Consider the following 19,230-nt stretch of genomic DNA (forward strand, 5'->3'; position numbering starts at 1 on the left):
ACCAGTCTTAGGTATTCATCTTTCTGGATATCTGACAAAAATAAGGTCATAAGGATTCAAGTTCCTACAAAGGTTTAAACCACAATAAAGAGGAAACTTAATGGCCACCTTTATAAAACTTGCTTTCCTAATTTCACATCTCAAATTTAGTGATAAAGAGCATACAAAAAGGCTTCTAAGAGATTGTAGTTGTATAAGAATCCTACTGAAGTGTCTCATACACATTTCAACTAGCCCATTTCCCTTTGAAATCCCATAAGCCACTATGCAGGCATCAAAGAAAATATAGCAGTGGCCATCTTCTCTTCAAAGTATATCCAGTTGGAGGCTCCACAACCAATAACAAAATAGTGATCACGAAGAAACTAGAAGGTGTCTAAGTTATAAATTTGAAATTCTAGTATTTTACCATGATGTCAAAGTTATAAAAAATCTGAAGCCTGATGACCTTCAGTATTCTATTATAATCCTAATGTGATGATCAGCTTAGCTCGCTGAATCAACAACAGTCACCTACATTTCTGAGGACTTCAATAAATTAAAAAGGCACTGCGCTGCAATCAAACGGCACTGTTCCACCCAATCACCTCCATCACCTCGTATCATTTTATTTTTGATCTATGAAATGGGTATAGTATAAAAAAGTGTTTAAACTCCAAGTCTTAAATAAAGTTACATAGAAATCATTGGAAAATATGCCATGAATAAGAAGTATTTACACATTCAGGACTACGTTTAAAAAAAAAAAAATGCAGGGTTGTTGAAAAAGTCCTCAGTACTTCCAAGAAATGTCAGGGTTACAAACAATTCTAGTATTTCCCACAATGGTCCTGATCAACAGGCATTAAATTAGCAAACCAATAGAAAATATAGTTGATCAAAGTCAGAACTATATGACCTAGTTTCTACAGCCACTTGTTGGTTTAGGATTAATGACTGCATTTGTAGCGAGCCCACAGAATACAGGACATTTCAGTTATTTATATGAACGTACTTCAAAGAAAGTAGACAATTCAGTTCAAGAGTATTCCAACACAACACTAGAAACTGTCCTCCACACAGCTGAAAAGCCACAACATAATTCAGTAGCCAGAAACTTCTGGCTGTAAAGAGTTAGGGCTTGTCTACACTACAGAGTTAAGTCGACGTAAGGCAGTTTACATCAACCCTAACTCTATAAGCATATACACTAAAATGTAGCTCCCAGCAATGTAACTTGCCACAACACCAACTTAATAACTCCATCTCCGCAAGAGGTATAGCGCTTAAGTTGATGTAGTTCGGTCAACACAGTGTCGGTGTAGACCAGTGGTTCTCAATCTATTTACCATTGTGGGCCGCATCCAATACTACCTGTATGGCCCTGAGGATATCACATGGGCCGCAACTGCGTGCTGACTGGGCCACAGGTTGAGAACCACTGGTGTAGACACTGCGTTGCTTACATCAACTGCTGCTGCCTTTCAGAAATTGTCCCACAATGCCCCAGGCTGGCAGTTAAACTGGTGCAAGTGCTCCTGGTGAGGATGTGCACCGCCAACGCAAGGAGCATAGCATAAACATGTAAAACCAATTCAATTACTGCAGGAGGGATAGCTCAGTGGTTTGAGCATTGGCCTGCAAAACCTAGGGTTGTGAGTTCAATCCTTGAGGGGGCCATTTAGGGATCTGGGGCAAAAATTGGGGATTGTGCCTGCTTTGAGCAGGGGGTTGGACTAGATGATCTCCTGAGGTCCCTTCCAACCCTGATATTCTATGATTAAGTGGCTGTACATCAACATAACATAGGGCATACCTACACATAGAGGTCTGCAGTACCACCAATGCAGCACCTCTGGTGAAGACATTATGCCAACGGGAAAGAGCTCTCTTGTCAGCATAATAAAACCACCTCAACGTGTGGCAGAAGCTATGTCAATGGGAGAAGTGCTCCCAATGACGTAAGCGCCAGTGTGGAAAGCGCTATATCGGTGTAATTTATGTCGCTTGGGGGGAGGTTTGTTTGAGCAATACAAGTTCTGCCAACATAAGCTTTAGTGTAGACACAGTCTTAGGTTGATTTAAAGTGCAGAACAGCTATCCAAGAGAGACCCCGATCAACATTACAGAGAATTTATGTTAAATAAATCCACTTTAAAACTTGTTTGTTTTTTTTTATCCCAGAAGAATGCTAACACTGTTTGAATATGCTTTCCCTAGCTACGTATAGCAACCCAACAGTGTTGAAACTATTCTACAAACTTACATTAGGCAAAACCATTGCAACGAACAGCCCAAACTTGCAACTTCTGCATAGAATCTGTTTTTTTACAGAAGGTTGCAATGGTTGGTTGTAATACCTGGGAGAGAGTCTTTAGTCCTGACCAGGTGAAGCCTACAAAGCACTGTTCTCCCAGCTGCACCAAGGTTCAGTTGTCCTAATTTCATTACACAATGTTTGCTTCACATCTGGAAGTCAGCCTAAAGCCCTTTTTCCCAGCATTATGGGATAAGTAAGTCACATGCCCCAGAAAACATGGTACAACCAAAGATGTACATTGTGCTATGCATGGACTTGCCTGTTGTGTGGACACAGTAAACCACTTCAAGAGAACCAGACAATTTATGCAATTAATGTTACCACAACGGTCCTCTCACTTAATGTCAAATTCTGCACTGACTTCACATCACTGACTTAAATTATTACTGCGGGTGCAAACTGGAACAAATATGGACCCTGCATGTAGAATCACAAGAAATCCTGCCATATTTAATTGGAGTCTCACACTTTGTGCATCAGTTATTGTTCAGCCATGACCATACCAGCAAAATACTAATAGTTTCCCTTCAGTCAAGGCTGAACAAAATGTGTGTATACGGCTTCCAATGTCAAATGTGACAGGACTGCTAATATAGACACAGTATTAGACTTCATCTTGACTAGATAAAATGGTCAAATGTAGGTCAATCTAAGACAGCATGTATTAGCGAAGCATAAATGAAGCTCAACCTTTTCACCCTAGTGTATATGTAGAGCAACACCTTGTAGCTTGATTTAGCTGGCCCTGTTCTACCCTAGGCTAAACGTGACAATTTTTCAGTCAAAACAAAGCCTAAGAGACTATCTAAATGCCTACGGAACTTCTGAAAGTCTTGCCATAAAACACTAGTCTAACAAAAGGTATTGTCATACACTCAGGCTTGAACTATGCTACCAAGGAACATGCAATTAGTGTGATTTAAAGCCAGCATGGAAAGGGTTTGCCTTACTATTCCAGAAGAGCAGCCAGGATCTGAAAGGTGCTAGAAGCAAATATGGTTCCTTTCATAAGAATCATGCATTAACTTTGCAAAGTTCCACTTAGCTGCCAGCCCAAGGTGAGTGAATTCAAAATTTACCAATTCTCAATGCCAAGCACTACCAAGTGCCCACCCTTTTAACAACATCTCATCTACAGTAAGATTTTTAGATAAATCCCAACATTACTTCTCTACTGGTAAGAGTCACAGTAGGAACCTTGCTGTAGATAAGCTTCTATAGCTACCTGCCTTTGAACGCCATACAATGAAACCATGCTCAAAGCAGATCTGTACAGGAGCCTTTGCTACACAAGGTTTCCCACCACAGCATTGCATTGCAAGAAACTTTTTGCCAAACCTAGCATAGGTAAGGCTTTAAAAGTGGTGATACTGTTGCCACTGATTGCAGCTTAATGGGGAGGAGACAACTGGAAAGAGAGAAGGAAAGTTCCCAACAGAATGGGAAACAGGCTTGGGAAATAGACGTTCATAGTCAGCAGTGGCTAAGACCAAAGAGGCCAACAACACTAACGTAAACCTTTGGGGATATGAGAGAATCCTAGAGAGTGATGCATGGAAGGGAAGAACAAGTCAGTGGATTTTTGCTATAGTAAATATATTTTCATAATCGTTTCATTTAGCTACCAAATGATTCCTTTGCTGGACCTCCTAGTGGCAAACTCCATTACAGTTAAAGATACACTGACGGTAGAGCATTTAAAACTTACGAAGTTGGCTGCGTCCATGATTCCATCTTCAACGGGATGGGTGCAGTCCAGAGTAAATTTTAGGACCTGCTTCTTTTTTTTGCCACCTTTCGTCGCAGGCTTCTTCTGCGGAGTCGAAAAGACAAGAGAGCTGCGCTGGTTACGCACCCCAAGATCATCCGCAGGCTTGGGCACGAGGTGCAAGTGCGTGTTTCACAGCGGGGAGTGCGACAGAAGGGCAGGGCTCGCTCACCCCCGTGCCAGGCCCCAGAGACGATGGCCCCCGCACAGGGCGCACCGCGTCCCCGATCACATCGCCCAGGGCCACTGAGCCAGGCGATGATGACAGGCCCGCGCCCGGCTCCTACGGGTCCCCCAACCCCCAGCCCCGGGAGCCAGGCCGGGGCCTCCACGCGGCCGCGACTCGGGGGAGGAGGCGGGGGCCGCCGGGGAGCTCCGGCCGGCAGCGCCCAGGCCCCGGGGGGGGGGGGGGCGGCGCCACAGGCGGCCCCGGGAAGCGGGGGGGCTCCAAGGCCGGCCGGGCCGCCGCGGGAACGAGGCCCCCGGCAGGGCGGGCGAGGCCCCCGGCGGGGGCGCCCGGGCCCGCAGGAAGCGACGGGGGGAGCAGGGTCCGCGCCCCCCCCCCGCAGCGCGCGCCCGGCCGGCTCCCCGGCCACGCCCGCGCCAGGGCAGCCGAGCGAGCAGGGGCCGGAGCCCGAGGGTGCCGGGCCGCGGCTTGGAGCCCGCGGGGAGGCCGGCCCGGGCCCGGCGTGGCTAGACACTCACCACAGGCGCCATGGCGGCCGCAACGAGAGAAGCAGAAAGGGAGGGCGACGCGCCGCGCGTGCGCCAAATCGCCCGTCCGCGGCTCGCGCATGCGCAGACTGCACCCCCGCGTGCATCTCGAGCAAAGGCGCATGTGCCAGCCGCCCACACCAGCCCCGAAGCACGCAGAGCGCAGGTTGCGCCAGCCAAGCCCGGAGCGAATAGATTCCCCCAGGCCGCCACCCCTGCATCTGCCTCTCTGGGATCGATTAGCGCTGCCTGTTACTGACTGGGATCCAGACCCGTCCCCGGCTTCTCAGGCGGCGGGGGGGGATCTGGGGAGGGAGCAGGGGCCTGGCTGGGGGGGATCTGGGGAGGGAGCAGGGGCCTGGCTGGGGGGGATCTGGGGAGGGAGCAGGGGCCTGGCTGGGGGGGGATCTGGGGAGGGAGCAGGGGCCTGGCTGGGGGGGATCTGGGGAGGGAGCAGGGGCCTGGCTGGGGGGGATCTGGGGAGGGAGCAGGGGCCTGGCTGGGGAGGGATCTGGGGAGGGAGCTGGGGCCTGGCTGGGGGGGGATCTGGGGAGGGAGCAGGGGCCTGGCTGGGGGGGGATCTGGGGAGGGAGCAGGGGCCTGGCTGGGGGGGGATCTGGGGAGGGAGCAGGGGCCTGGCTGGGGGGGGATCTGGGGGGGGAGCAGGGGCCTGGCTGGGGGGGGATCTGGGGAGGGAGCAGGGGCCTGGCTGGGGGGGGATCTGGGGAGGGAGCAGGGGCCTGGCTGGGGGGGGATCTGGGGAGGGAGCAGGGGCCTGGCTGGGGGGGGATCTGGGGAGGGAGCAGGGGCCTGGCTGGGGGGGGATCTGGGGAGGGAGCAGGGGCCTGGCTGGGGGGGGAGCTGGGGAGGGAGCAGGGGCCTGGCTGGGGGGGGATCTGGGGAGGGAGCAGGGGCCTGGCTGGGGGGGGATCTGGGGAGGGAGCAGGGGCCTGGCTGGGGGGGATCTGGGGAGGGAGCAGGGGCCTGGCTGGGGGGGATCTGGGGAGGGAGCAGGGGCCTGGCTGGGGGGGGATCTGGGGAGGGAGCAGGGGCCTGGCAGGGGGGGGATCTGGGGAGGGAGCTGGGGCCTGGCTGGGGGGGATCTGGGGAGGGAGCAGGGGCCTGGCTGGGGAGGGATCTGGGGAGGGAGCTGGGGCCTGGCTGGGGGGGATCTGGGGAGGGAGCAGGGGCCTGGCTGGGGGGGGATCTGGGGAGGGAGCAGGGGCCTGGCTGGGGGGGGATCTGGGGAGGGAGCAGGGGCCTGGCTGGGGGGGATCTGGGGAGGGAGCAGGGGCCTGGCTGGGGGGGATCTGGGAGGGAGCAGGGGCCTGGCTGAGGGGGGGGATCTGGGGAGGGAGCAGGGGCTGGCTGGGGGGGGATCTGGGGAGGGAGCTGGGGCCTGGCTGGGGGGGGATATGGGGAGGGAGCAGGGGGCCTGGCTGGGAGGGAGCTGGGGCCTGGCTGGGGGGGGATCTGGGGAGGGAGCAGGGGCCTGGCTAGGGGGGGGGTCTGGGGAGGGAGCAGGGGCCTGGCTGGGGAGGGAGCTGGGGAGGGAGCTGGGGCCTGGCTGGGGGGGATCTGGGGAGGGAGCAGGGGCCTGGCTGGGGGGGGATCTGGGGAGGGAGCAGGGGCCTGGCTGGGGGGGATCTGGGGAGGGAGCAGGGGCCTGGCTAGGGGGGGGTCTGGGGAGGGAGCAGGGGCCTGGCTAGGGGGGGGTCTGGGGAGGGAGCAGGGGCCTGGCTGGGGGGGGGATATCGGGAGGGAGCAGGGGCCTGGCTGGGGGGGGATCTGGGGAGGGAGCAGGGGCCTGGCTGGGGGGGATCTGGGGAGGGAGCAGGGGCCTGGCTGGGGAGGGATCTGGGGAGGGAGCAGGGGCCTGGCTGGGGGGGGGATATCGGGAGGGAGCAGGGGCCTGGCTGGGGGGGGATCTGGGGAGGGAGCTGGGGCCTGGCTGGGGGGGGGATATGGGGAGGGAGCAGGGGCCTGGCTGGGGAGGGAGCTGGGGCCTGGCTGGGGGGGGATCTGGGGAGGGAGCAGGGGCCTGGCTAGGGGGGGGGTCTGGGGAGGGAGCAGGGGCCTGGCTGGGGAGGGAGCTGGGGAGGGAGCTGGGGCCTGGCTGGGGGGGGATCTGGGGAGGGAGCAGGGGCCTGGCTGGGGGGGATCTGGGGAGGGAGCAGGGGCCTGGCTGAGGGGGGGGATCTGGGGAGGGAGCAGGGGCCTGGCTGAGGGGGGGGATCTGGGGAGGGAGCAGGGGCCTGGCTGGGGGGGGATCTGGGGAGGGAGCTGGGGCCTGGCTGGGGGGGGGATATGGGGAGGGAGCAGGGGCCTGGCTGGGGAGGGAGCTGGGGCCTGGCTGGGGGGGGATCTGGGGAGGGAGCAGGGGCCTGGCTAGGGGGGGGTCTGGGGAGGGAGCAGGGGCCTGGCTGGGGAGGGAGCTGGGAGGGAGCTGGGGCCTGGCTGGGGGGGATCTGGGGAGGGAGCAGGGGCCTGGCTGGGGGGGGATCTGGGGAGGGAGCAGGGGCCTGGCTGGGGGGGGATCTGGGGAGGGAGCAGGGGCCTGGCTGGGGGGGATCTGGGGAGGGAGCAGGGCCTGGCTGGGGGGGATCTGGGGAGGGAGCTGGGGCCTGGCTGGGGGGGATCTGGGGAGGGAGCAGGGGCCTGGCTGGGGAGGGATCTGGGGAGGGAGCAGGGGCCTGGCTGGGGGGGGATCTGGGGAGGGAGCAGGGGCCTGGCTGGGGGGGATCTGGGGAGGGAGCTGGGGCCTGGCTGGGGGGGATCTGGGGAGGGAGCAGGGGCCTGGCTGGGGAGGGAGCTGGGGAGGGAGCTGGGGCCTGGCTGGGGATCTGGGGAGGGAGCAGGGGCCTGGCTAGGGGGGGGTCTGGGGGGGAGCAGGGGCCTGGCTGGGGGGGGATCTGGGGAGGGAGCAGGGGCCTGGCTGGGGGGGATCTGGGGAGGGAGCAGGGGCCTGGCTGGGGGGGATCTGGGGAGGGAGCAGGGGCCTGGCTGGGGGGGATCTGGGGAGGGAGCAGGGGCCTGGGTGGGGAGGGATCTGGGGAGGGAGCAGGGGCCTGGGTGGGGGGGATCTGGGGAGGGAGCAGGGGCCTGGCTGGGGGGGATCTGGGGAGGGAGCAGGGGCCTGGCTGGGGGGGGATCTGGGGAGGGAGCTGGGGCCTGGCTGGGGGGATCTGGGGAGGGAGCAGGGGCCGGGCGGGGGAGGGAGCTGGGGAGGGAGCTGGGGCCTGGCTGGGGGGGATCTGGGGAGGGAGCAGGGGCCTGGCTGGGGGGGATCTGGGGAGGGAGCTGGGTCCTGGCTGGGGGGGATCTGGGGAGGGAGCAGGGGCCTGGCTGGGGAGGGAGCTGGGAGGGAGCTGGGGCCTGGCTGGGGGGGATCTGGGGAGGGAGCAGGGGCCTGGCTGGGGAGGGAGCTGGGGAGGGAGCTGGGGCCTGGCTGGGGGGGATCTGGGGAGGGAGCAGGGGCCTGGCTGGGGGGGATCTGGGCAGGGAGCAGGGGCCTGGCTGGGGGGGATCTGGGGAGGGAGCAGGGGCCTGGCTGGGGAGGGAGCTGGGGCCTGGCTGGGGGGGATCTGGGGAGGGAGCAGGGGCCTGGCTGCTGGGGCCTGGCTGGGGAGGGATCTGGGGAGGGAGCAGGGGCCTGGCTGGGGGGGATCTGGGGAGGGAGCAGGGGCCTGGCTGGGGGGGATCTGGGGAGGGAGCAGGGGCCTGGCTGGGGGGGGATCTGGGAGGGAGCTGGGGCCTGGCTGGGGGGGATCTGGGGAGGGAGCAGGGGCCTGGCTGGGGGGGATCTGGGGAGGGAGCAGGGGCCTGGCTGGGGGGGATCTGGGGAGGGAGCAGGGGCCTGGCTGGGGGGATCTGGGGAGGGAGCAGGGGCCTGGCTAGGGGGGGGTCTGGGGGGGAGCAGGGGCCTGGCTGGGGGGGGATCTGGGGAGGGAGCAGGGGCCTGGCTGGGGGGGATCTGGGGAGGGAGCAGGGGCCTGGCTGGGGGGGGATCTGGGGAGGGAGCTGGGGCCTGGCTGGGGGGGATCTGGGGAGGGAGCAGGGGCCTGGCTGGGGAGGGATCTGGGGAGGGAGCTGGGGCCTGGGTGGGGGGGATCTGGGGAGGGAGCAGGGGCCTGGCTGGGGGGGATCTGGGGAGGGAGCAGGGGCCTGGCTGGGGGGGATCTGGGGAGGGAGCAGGGGCCTGGCTGGGGAGGGATCTGGGGAGGGAGCAGGGGCCTGGCTGGGGGGGATCTGGGGAGGGAGCAGGGGCCTGGCGGGGGGGATCTGGGGAGGGAGCAGGGGCCTGGCTGGGGGGGGATCTGGGGAGGGAGCTGGGGCCTGGCTGGGGGGGATCTGGGAGGGAGCAGGGGCCTGGCTGGGGGGGGAGCTGGGGAGGGAGCTGGGGCCTGGCTGGGGGGGATCTGGGGAGGGAGCAGGGGCCTGGCTGGGGGGGATCTGGGGAGGGAGCTGGGGCCTGGCTGGGGGGGATCTGGGGAGGGAGCAGGGGCCTGGCTGGGGAGGGAGCTGGGGAGGGAGCTGGGGCCTGGCTGGGGGGGATCTGGGGAGGGAGCAGGGGCCTGGCTGGGGAGGGAGCTGGGGAGGGAGCTGGGGCCTGGCTGGGGGGATCTGGGGAGGGAGCAGGGGCCTGGCTGGGGGGGATCTGGGCAGGGAGCAGGGGCCTGGCTGGGGGGGATCTGGGGAGGGAGCAGGGGCCTGGCTGGGGAGGGAGCTGGGGAGGGAGCTGGGGCCTGGCTGGGGGGGATCTGGGGAGGGAGCAGGGGCCTGGCTGGGGGGGATCTGGGGAGGGAGCTGGGGCCTGGCTGGGGAGGGATCTGGGGAGGGAGCAGGGGCCTGGCTGGGGGGGGATCTGGGGAGGGAGCAGGGGCCTGGCTGGGGGGGATCTGGGGAGGGAGCAGGGGCCTGGCTGGGGGGGGATCTGGGGAGGGAGCTGGGGCCTGGCTGGGGGGGATCGGGGGGGGGAGCAGGGGCCTGGCTGGGGGGATCTGGGGACGGGAGCAGGGGCCTGGCTGGGGGGGGATCTGGGGAGGGAGCAGGGGCCTGGCTGGGGGGATCTGGGGAGGGAGCAGGGGCCTGGCTAGGGGGGGATCTGGGGAGGGAGCAGGGGCCTGGCTGGGGGGGATCTGGGGAGGGAGCAGGGGCCTGGCTGGGGGGGATCGGGGAGGAGCAGGGGCCTGGCTGGGGGGGGATCTGGGGAGGGAGCTGGGGCCTGGCTGGGGGGGATCTGGGAGGGAGCAGGGGCCTGGCTGGGGAGGGAGCAGGGGCCTGGCTGGGGAGGGAGCTGGGAGGGAGCTGGGGCTGGCTGGGAGGGATCTGGGGAGGGAGCAGGGGCCTGGCTGGGGGGGATCTGGGGAGGGAGCAGGGGCCTGGCTAGGGGGGGATCTGGGGAGGAGCAGGGGCCTGGCTGGGGGGGGATCTGGGGAGGGAGCAGGGGCCTGGCTGGGGAGGGAGCTGGGGAGGGAGCTGGGGCCTGGCTGGGGAGGGAGCTGGGGAGGGAGCAGGGGCCTGGCTGGGGGGGATCGGGGGAGGGAGCAGGGGCCTGGCTGGGGGGGATCTGGGGAGGGAGCAGGGGCTGGCTGGGGAGGGATCTGGGGAGGGAGCAGGGCCTGGCTGGGGAGGGAGCTGGGGAGGGAGCTGGGGCCTGGCTGGGGAGGGATCTGGGGAGGGAGCAGGGGCCTGGCTGGGGGGGGAACTGGGAGGGAGCAGGGGCCTGGCTGGGGGGGGATCTGGGGAGGGAGCAGGGGCCTGGCTGGGGGGGAACTGGGGAGGGAGCAGGGGCCTGGCTGGGGGGGGACCTGGGGAGGGAGCTGGGGCCTGGCTGGGGGGGATCTGGGGAGGGAGCAGGGGCCTGGCTGGGGGGATCTGGGCAGGGAGCAGGGGCCTGGCTGGGGAGGGATCCGGGGAGGGAGCAGGGGCCTGGCTGGGGAGGGAGCTGGGGAGGGAGCTGGGGCCTGGCTGGGGATCTGGGGAGGGAGCAGGGGCCTGGCTAGGGGGGGGGGCTGGGGGGGAGCAGGGGCACTGGCTGGGGGGGGATTCTGGGGAGGGAGCGGGGCCTGGCTGGGGGGGATCTGGGGAGGGAGCAAGGGGCCTGGCTGGGGGGGGATCTGGGGAGGGAGCAGGGGCCTGGCTGGGGAGGGAGTGGGGCCTGGCTGGGGGGGATCTGGGGAGGGGCAGGGGCCTGGCTGGGGGGGATCTGGGGAGGGAGCAGGGGCCTGGTGGGGGGGGGATTGGGGAGGGAGCAGGGGCCTGGCTGGGGGGGATCTGGGGAGGGAGCAGGGGCCTGGCATGGGGGGGGATCTGGGGATGGGAGCTGGGGCTGGCTGGGGGGGATCTGGGGAGGGAGCAGGGGCATGGCTGGGGAGGGATCTGGGGAGGGAGCTGGGGCCTGGGTGGGGGGGATATGGGGAGGGAGCAGGGGGCCTGGCTGGGGGGGATCTGGGGAGGGAGCAGGGGCCTGGCGGGGGGGATCTGGGGAGGGAGCAGGGGCCTGGCTGGGGAGGGATCTGGGGAGGGAGCAGGGGCCTGGCTGGGGGGGGATCTGGGGAGGGAGCAGGGGGCCTGGCTGGGGGGGATCTGGGGAGGGAGCAGGGGCCTGGCTGGGGAGGATCTGGGGAGGGAGCTGGGGCCTGGCTGGGGGGGATCTGGGGAGGGAGCAGGGGCCTGGCTGGGGAGGGATCTGGGGAGGGAGCAGGGGCCTGGCTAGGGGGGGATCTGGGGAGGGAGCAGGGGCCTGGCTGGGGGGGATCTGGGGAGGGAGCAGGGGCCTGCCTGGGGGGGATCTGGGGAGGGAGCAGGGGCCTGGCTGGGGGGGGATCTGGGGAGGGAGCTGGGGGCCTGGCTGGGGGGATCTGGGGAGGGAGCAGGGGCCTGGCTGGGGGGGATCTGGGGAGGGAGCAGGGGCCTGGCGGGGGAGGGAGCAGGGGCCTGGCTGGGGAGGGAGCTGGGGAGGGAGCTGGGGCCTGGCTGGGGAGGGATCTGGGGAGGGAGCAGGGGCCTGGCTGGGGGGGGATCTGGGGAGGGAGCAGGGGCCTGGCTAGGGGGGGATCTGGGGAGGGAGCAGGGGCCTGGCTGGGGGGGGATCTGGGGAGGGAGCAGGGGCCTGGCTGGGGAGGGAGCTGGGGAGGGAGCTGGGGCCTGGCTGGGGAGGGATCTGGGGAGGGAGCAGGGGCCTGGCTGGGGGGGATCTGGGGAGGGAGCAGGGGCCTGGCTGGGGGGGATCTGGGGAGGGAGCAGGGGCCTGGCTGGGGAGGGATCTGGGGAGGGAGCAGGGGCCTGGTGGGGAGGGAGCTGGGGCCTGGCTGGGGAGGGATCTGGGGAGGGAGCAGGGGCCTGGCTGGGGGGGGATATGGGGAGGGAGCAGGGGCCCTGGCTGGGGGGGATCTGGGGAGGGAGCAGGGGCCTGGCTGGGGGGGATCTGGGGAGGGAGCAGGGGCCTGGCTGGGGGGGGACCTGGGGAGGGAGCTGGGGCCGGGCTGGGGGGATCTGGGGAGGGAGCAGGGGCCTGGCTGGGGGGATCTGGGCAGGGAGCAGGGGCCCTGGCTGGGGAGGGATCTGGGGAGGGAGCAGGGGCCTGGCTGGGGGGGATCTGGGGAGGGAGCAGGGGCCTGGCTGGGGATCTGGGGAGGGAGCAGGGCCTGGCTAGGGGGGGGTCTGGGGGGGGAGCAGGGCCTGGCTGGGGGGGGATCTGGGGAGGGAGCAGGGGCCTGGCTGGGGGGGATCTGGGGAGGGAGCAGGGGCTGGCTGGGGGGGATCTGGGGAGGGAGCAGGGGCCTGGCTGGGGAGGGAGCTGGGGCCTGGCTGGGGGGGATATGGGGAGGGAGCAGGGGCCTGGCTGGGGGGATCTGGGGAGGGAGCAGGGGCCTGGCTGGGGGGGGGTTGGGGGGGGAGCAGGGGGCCTGGCTGGGGGGGATCTGGGGAGGGAGCAGGGGCCTGGCTGGGGGGGGATCTGGGGAGGGAGCTGGGGCCTGGCTGGGGGGGATCTGGGGAGGGAGCAGGGGCCTGGCTGGGGAGGGAGCTGGGGAGGGAGCTGGGGCCTGGGTGGGGGGGATCTGGGGAGGGAGCAGGGGCCTGGCTGGGGAGGGAGCTGGGGAGGGAGCTGGGGCCTGGCTGGGGGGGATCTGGGGAGGGAGCAGGGGCCTGGCTGGGGGGGATCTGGGGAGGGAGCAGGGGCCTGGCTGGGGAGGGATCTGGGGAGGGAGCAGGGGCCTGGCTGGGGGGGATCTGGGGAGGGAGCAGGGGCCTGGCTGGGGGGATCTGGGAGGGAGCAGGGGCCTGGCTAGGGGGGGATCTGGGGAGGGAGCAGGGGCCTGGCTGGGGAGGGATCTGGGGAGGGAGCAGGGGCCTGGCTGGGGGGGGATCTGGGGAGGGAGCAGGGGCCTGGCTGGGGAGGGATCTGGGGAGGGAGCAGGGGCCTGGCTTGGGGGGGATCTGGGGAGGGAGCTGGGGCCTGGCTGGGGGGGATCTGGGGAGGGAGCAGGGGCCTGGCTGGGGGGGGATCTGGGGAGGGAGCAGGGGGCCTGGCTGGGGGGGATCTGGGGAGGGAGCAGGGCCTGGCTGGGGAGGGAGCTGGGGAGGGAGCTGGGGCCTGGCTGGGGGGGATCTGGGGAGGGAGCAGGGGCCTGGCTGGGGGGGAATCTGGGGAGGGAGCAGGGGCCTGGCTGGGGGGGATCTGGGAGGGAGCAGGGGCCTGGCTGGGGAGGGATCTGGGGAGGGAGCAGGGGCCTGGCTGGGGGGGATCTGGGGAGGGAGCAGGGGCCTGGCTGGGGGGGATCTGGGGAGGGAGCAGGGGCCTGGCTAGGGGGGGATCTGGGGAGGGAGCAGGGGCATGGCTGGGGAGGGATCTGGGGAGGGAGCAGGGGCCTGGCTGGGGAGGGATCTGGGGAGGGAGCAGGGGCCTGGCTTGGGGGGGATCTGGGGAGGGAGCTGGGGCCTGGCTGGGGGGGATCTGGGGAGGGAGCAGGGGCCTGGCTGGGGGGGATCTGGGGAGGGAGCAGGGGCCTGGCTGGGGAGGGATCTGGGGAGGGAGCAGGGGCCTGGCTGGGGGGGGATCTGGGGAGGGAGCAGGGGCCTGGCTGGGGGGGATCTGGGGAGGGAGCGGGGGCCTGGCTGGGGGGGATCTGGGGAGGGAGCGGGGGCCTGGCTGGGGGGGATCTGGGGAGGGAGCGGGGGCCTGGCTAGGGGGGGATCTGGGGAGGGAGCGGGGGCCTGGCTGGGGAGGGATCTGGGGAGGGAGCGGGGGCCTGGCTGGGGAGGGATCTGGGGAGGGAGCAGGGGCCTGGCTGGGGAGGGATCTGGGGAGGGAGCAGGGGCCTGGCTGGGGAGGGAGCTGGGGAGGGAGCAGGGGCCTGGCTGGGGAGGGAGCTGGGGAGGGAGCAGGGGCCTGGCTGGGGGGGGATCTGGGGAGGGAGCAGGGGCCTGGCTGGGGGGGGATCTGGGGAGGGAGCAGGGGCCTGGCTGGGGGGGATCTGGGAGGGAGCTGGGGCCTGGCTGGGGAGGGAGCTGGGGAGGGAGCAGGGGCCTGGCTGGGGAGGGATCTGGGGAGGGAGCAGGGGCCTGGCTGGGGGGGGATCTGGAGAGGGAGCAGGGGCCTGGCTGGGGGGGGATCTGGGGAGGGAGCAGGGGCCTGGCTGGGGGGGATCTGGGGAGGGAGCAGGGCCTGGCTGGGGGGGATCTGGGGAGGGAGTTGGGGCTGGTGGGGGGGATCTGTGGAGGGAGCAGGGGCCTGGCTGGGGGGATCTGGGGAGGGAGAGGGGCCGGCTGGGGGGGGATCTGGGGAGGGAGCAGGGGCCTGGCTGGGGGGATCTGGGGAGGGAGCAGGGGCCTGGCTAGGGGGGGGGATCTGGGGAGGGAGCAGGGGCCTGGCGGGGGGGGATCTGGGGAGGGAGCAGGGCCTGGCTGGGGGGGATCTGGGGAGGGAGCAGGGGCCTGGCTAGGGGGGGATCTGGGGAGGGCAGCTGGGGCCTGGCTGGGGGGGATCTGGGGAGGGAGCAGGGGCCTGGCTGGGGGGGATCTGGGGAGGGAGCAGGGGCCTGGCTGGGGAGGGATCTGGGGAGGGAGCAGGGGCCTGGCTGGGGAGGGAGCTGGGGAGGGAGCTGGGGCCTGGCTGGGGAGGGAGCAGGGGCCTGGCTGGGGGGGGATCTGGGGAGGGAGCAGGGGCCTGGCTGGGGGGGGATCTGGGGAGGGAGCAGGGGCCTGGCTGGGGGGGGGAGCTGGGGAGGGAGCTGGGGCCTGGCTGGGGAGGGATCTGGGGAGGGGAGCAGGGGCCTGGCTGGGGGGATCTGGGGAGGGAGCAGGGGCCTGGCTGGGGGGGATCTGGGGAGGGAGCAGGGCCTGGCTGGGGAGGGATCTGGGGAGGGAGCAGGGGCCTGGCTGGGGAGGGAGCTGGGGAGGGAGCTGGGGCCTGGCTGGGGAGGGATCTGGGGAGGGAGCAGGGGCTGGCTGGGGGGGGATCTGGGGAGGGAGCAGGGGCCTGGCTAGGGGGGATCTGGGGAGGGAGCAGGGGCCTGGCTTGGGGGGGATCTGGGGAGGGAGCAGGGGCCTGGCTGGGGGGGATCTGGGGAGGGAGCAGGGGCCTGGCTGGGGGGGGACCTGGGGAGGGAGCTGGGGCCTGGCTGGGGGGGATCTGGGGAGGGAGCAGGGGCCTGGCTGGGGGGGATCTGGGGAGGGAGCAGGGGCCTGGCTGGGGGGATCTGGGCAGGGAGCAGGGGCCTGGCTGGGGGGGGATCTGGCGAGGGAGCTGGGGCCTGGCTGGGGAGGGATCTGGGGAGGGAGCAGGGGCCTGGCTGGGGAGGGAGCTGGGGAGGGAGCTGGGCCTGGCTGGGGGGATCTGGGGAGGGAGCAGGGGCCTGGCTAGGGGGGGATCTGGGGAGGGAGCAGGGGCCTGGCTGGGGGGCGATCTGGGGAGGGAGCAGGGGCCTGGCTGGGGGGGATCTGGGGAGGGAGCAGGGGCCTGGCTGGGGGGCGATCTGGGGAGGGAGCAGGGGCCTGGCTGGGGGGGATCTGGGGAGGGAGCAGGGGCCTGGCTGGTGGGGGGATCTGGGGAGGGAGCAGGGGCCTGGCTGGGGGGGATCTGGGCAGGGAGCAGGGGCCTGGCTGGGGGGGATCTGGGGAGGGAGCAGGGGCTTGGTTGGGGGGGGGATCTGGGGAGGGAGCAGGGGCCTGGCTGGGGGGGGATGGGGAGGGAGCAGGGGCCTGGCTGGGGGGGGATCTGGGGAGGGAGCAGGGGCCTGGCTGGGGGGGATCTGGGGAGGGAGCAGGGGCCTGGCTGAGGGGGGGGATCTGGGGAGGAAGCAGGGGCCTGGCTGAGGGGGGGGGATCTGGGGAGGGAGCAGGGGCCTGGCTGGGGAGGGATCTGGGGAGGGAGCTGGGGCCTGGCTGGGGGGATCTGGGGAGGGAGCAGGGGCCTGGCTGGGGGGGATCTGGGCAGGGAGCAGGGGCCTGGCTGGGGGGGATCTGGGCAGGGAGCAGGGGCCTGGCTGGGGGGGGATCTGGGGAGGGAGCAGAGGCCTGGCTGGGGAAGGATCTGGGGAGGGAGCAGGGGCCTGGCTGGGGGGGGATCTGGGGAGGGAGCAGGGGCCTGACTGGGGGGGATCTGGGGAGGGAGCAGGGGCCTGGCTGGTGGGGGGATCTGGGGAGGGAGCAGGGGCCTGGCTGCCTGGCTTTGACCCTGTGGGGCACCGAGATCTGTGTCACTGCCGAGCTTTCCCTTGGTGGGGAGCGGAGGCGCTGGCACCGTTCCCAGGGACCGGCAGTAGCGCGGGGCGCACAGTAGAGAGGGGAATCAAAGCAGAGAAGCCGTGGTGCGTACAGCTTCCTGTCCCCTCAGCCCTGCGCGCCCCAAGGCAGGACTCTCATGTGGGACTCACTTCACAGCAGATTTTGTTAATAACAATAATAATAATAAAAGCCCCCTTTCTTCCCCGTCCTTTCAGTTCTCATCATAGCGTGCACATACAAATCACTTCCTCCTGTGATGAAATGCAGCCTGCTCTGGGGTGGAACGTGGCAAGTGTTTCACAGCTCACAGTGACACTGCACAGTGGTCTAGGACAGGAATTTTGCCTGGGCACTGGAGCCAAAACCTCTACCCCCAATTCATGTGTGGAGTGCATAGCTCAATGAGGCCCTGATCCTGGAGAAAGTAAATAAGGAAGTGTTATTTACTCCTTTTCATAACCCAAGAACTAGGGGTCACCCAATGAAATTAATAGGCAGCAGGTTTAAAACAACAGGCTGTATTTTTGCACACAACGCACAGTCAACCTGTGGAACTCTTTGCCAGAGGATGTTGTGAAGGCCAAGACTATAACAGGGTTCAAAAAAGAACTAGATAAGTTCATGGAGGACAGGTCCATCAATGACTGTTATCCAGGATGGGCAGGAATGGTGTCCCTAGCCTCTGTTTGCCAGAGTCTGGGAATGGGCAACCGGAGGGATCACTTGATGGTTCCCTGCTCTGTTCATTCCCTCTGGGGCACCTGGCATGGGCCACTGTCGGAAGGCAGGATACTGGGCTAGATGGACCTTTGGTCTGACCCAATATGGCCATTATGTTCTTATGGATCCTTTGCTGGGGACTCTCAGCACTACCACAATAAAAAATGTGTAACAACGCTCTGAAGAAAAGCTCTGGATTGATCAGGACCTGACCTCCGTTTTACCTCTTCAAAACACAGAAACTCCAATGCCCTGATTCTGCCGTGGGAAAATCCCTACTCTAAAGGTGTAGTCTTTAAAAGGATGGGGGCATGGAGTGATCTCTGAGGTAATAAACAACATGGAATTAGAAAGGCAAACATCACAAAAGCATGGTTGTAAATGAACACACCGTGGCATCCAGATCCTAGGCACCATTTCACAAAAGCCATGAGATGGTGCTGCTCCAGCAGGAACCTACAGAAGGAGAGAGCAAGCAGTTACGAAAGGTGGCATTGCCAGCAACAAGTGTTCCACAATAGGAAGCACTAGTGGGCAGACGAGAAGAGTTGCCCCTTGGCACACCTGCTTCAAGGTGGGGATGTGGGGCTGTTTAAATTCTCCTCACACTTGCCCTATTTTAAACTCACACAAAGCACCAGCCTGGCAACTTCAGTCTTCCGAGCTGTCAAGCTAGCTACAGAGCACAGACAGCAGCAGTGCAAGCTCCTGCCAAGCTGCCTCTTGCCAATGCATCTTACTGCCCAAGCCTTAGTTGGAGAGGCACCAGGAGACACTGGGCCTCTGATCAGACTGTTGACAAGAGACAATTACAGTACACTAGGTGAGGTGGACAGTTTTCCCCCAGGAAGTTGGCTGAAACTCACCAGCTACCAACTGGTTATCAGCTATTTGGTCAATATCAGCTTGGACTGGATATGAATGCATCACCATTGGTCTAGCTTCCATTCCTAATGACCTGAACCAGCCATTCTCCACTTGCTAATTGAAACAGAAGAGTTTTTAATTTGAAGACTCCTCTCAGCTTCCAAATGAGTATTGCATATTTGTTACTATTCTCATTAATGGTAGCAATGACTCCTTACGTCTCCATAGCACCAGAGCTCACAAGCATCCGTCAGCACTCTGCTGACATGGTAGATGAATAAGAATAGTTTCCCTTGCCCCTGGGATGCACCTGCCTTTGGGGTTGAATCCTCATAGCCATTGTGCACCAGTAACTGGACAGGTCTCAGGAGAGAAAGTGAAGAAAAACTGATTCAGTTGAATGGAGGAATTTGAGATCATCTGAGTAAACAGGGGTATCAGAGGCTGCCCTGTGTTTTAGGTATGGCTTTTGGATGGAAACATCATTGCTTCTGAGGAATTCTAATGCAATTCACTGCAGCACTGAAGGCATTAGGGCCCTGAGTTTTACACTGCCTCTGAAACCCTGTTGAGCACACAGAGCTCAGGGGGCCTGCAGGAAGCTCGGACTGATAGACGATTGAGCAATGGGATCTTCTGCAAAGTGTTAACATGTGAACAGATCCTGACCTCACCTCACTTATTGTAGAGCCGTCGCTGGGACAGTGTCTGTGCAAACCCCTCAGCATGAAGTGTATTCCTGTGTGTGACTAGAAAGTGACCTGATGAGTTATGCTGCTCTGTCACTTTCAATATGCTACTGGGCTTCATAATCCCAAAAGACTGAGAAAAATGGGGAGGGCTGATCCCTTGCAAGAAGAGGCTGGTCTTTTTCGATCACATGGATTGTCCACTAGATCTGACCTTGGGTGAACCTTGAAGCTTGTTGATGAGATGGAAGGAGCAAGAGGGACAGGACAGGGATATAAAGGAAACATTAATCATGCATTCACATGGCTGTTTGGGTTTAAATTTACACCTAGGCAACTTTTAGAGGTGCCTTTCCCTGGGAATTGCGCACAACATAGAGATAACTCAGTTTGGAGAAAATTGTCTGCCACAGGTAGGAGATTCCTCCTTTCCCCTCTGGAAG

General features: G+C 64.6%; 2 protein-coding genes across 3 annotated transcripts in view; one reads left to right on the forward strand and one right to left on the reverse strand.

Annotated features, from left to right (window-relative positions):
- The window catches only part of RPL22 (ribosomal protein L22), a 66,376-nt gene that overhangs the window by 6,705 nt on the left and 40,441 nt on the right, over window positions 1–19,230 (reverse strand). The window contains exons 4-5 of one of the 2 annotated variants that reach the window (XR_006276290.1): window positions 17,623–17,687; window positions 4,008–4,112 (exon numbers count right to left, since the gene is read on the reverse strand). Coding sequence is in view for 1 of the 2 variants with exons in the window: in XM_038376960.2 (XP_038232888.1) it covers window positions 4,008–4,112; window positions 4,773–4,784 (117 nt within the window). In the remaining variant the exon portion in view is untranslated. Of the gene's footprint in view, window positions 1–4,007; window positions 4,113–4,772; window positions 4,909–17,622; window positions 17,688–19,230 lie in introns of those variants that run through there. The other variant, XM_038376960.2, reaches the window with a different exon arrangement.
- Window positions 17,254–19,230, forward strand: part of RNF207 (ring finger protein 207) — a 38,083-nt gene continuing 36,106 nt past the window's right edge. The window contains exon 1 of the mRNA XM_043499786.1: window positions 17,254–19,200. The gene's annotated coding sequence lies outside the window, so the exon portion shown is untranslated. The remainder of the gene's footprint in view (window positions 19,201–19,230) is intronic.

The sequence above is a fragment of the Dermochelys coriacea genome, chromosome 18, assembly GCF_009764565.3.
Source record: "Dermochelys coriacea isolate rDerCor1 chromosome 18, rDerCor1.pri.v4, whole genome shotgun sequence".
NCBI lineage: Eukaryota > Metazoa > Chordata > Testudines > Dermochelyidae > Dermochelys > Dermochelys coriacea.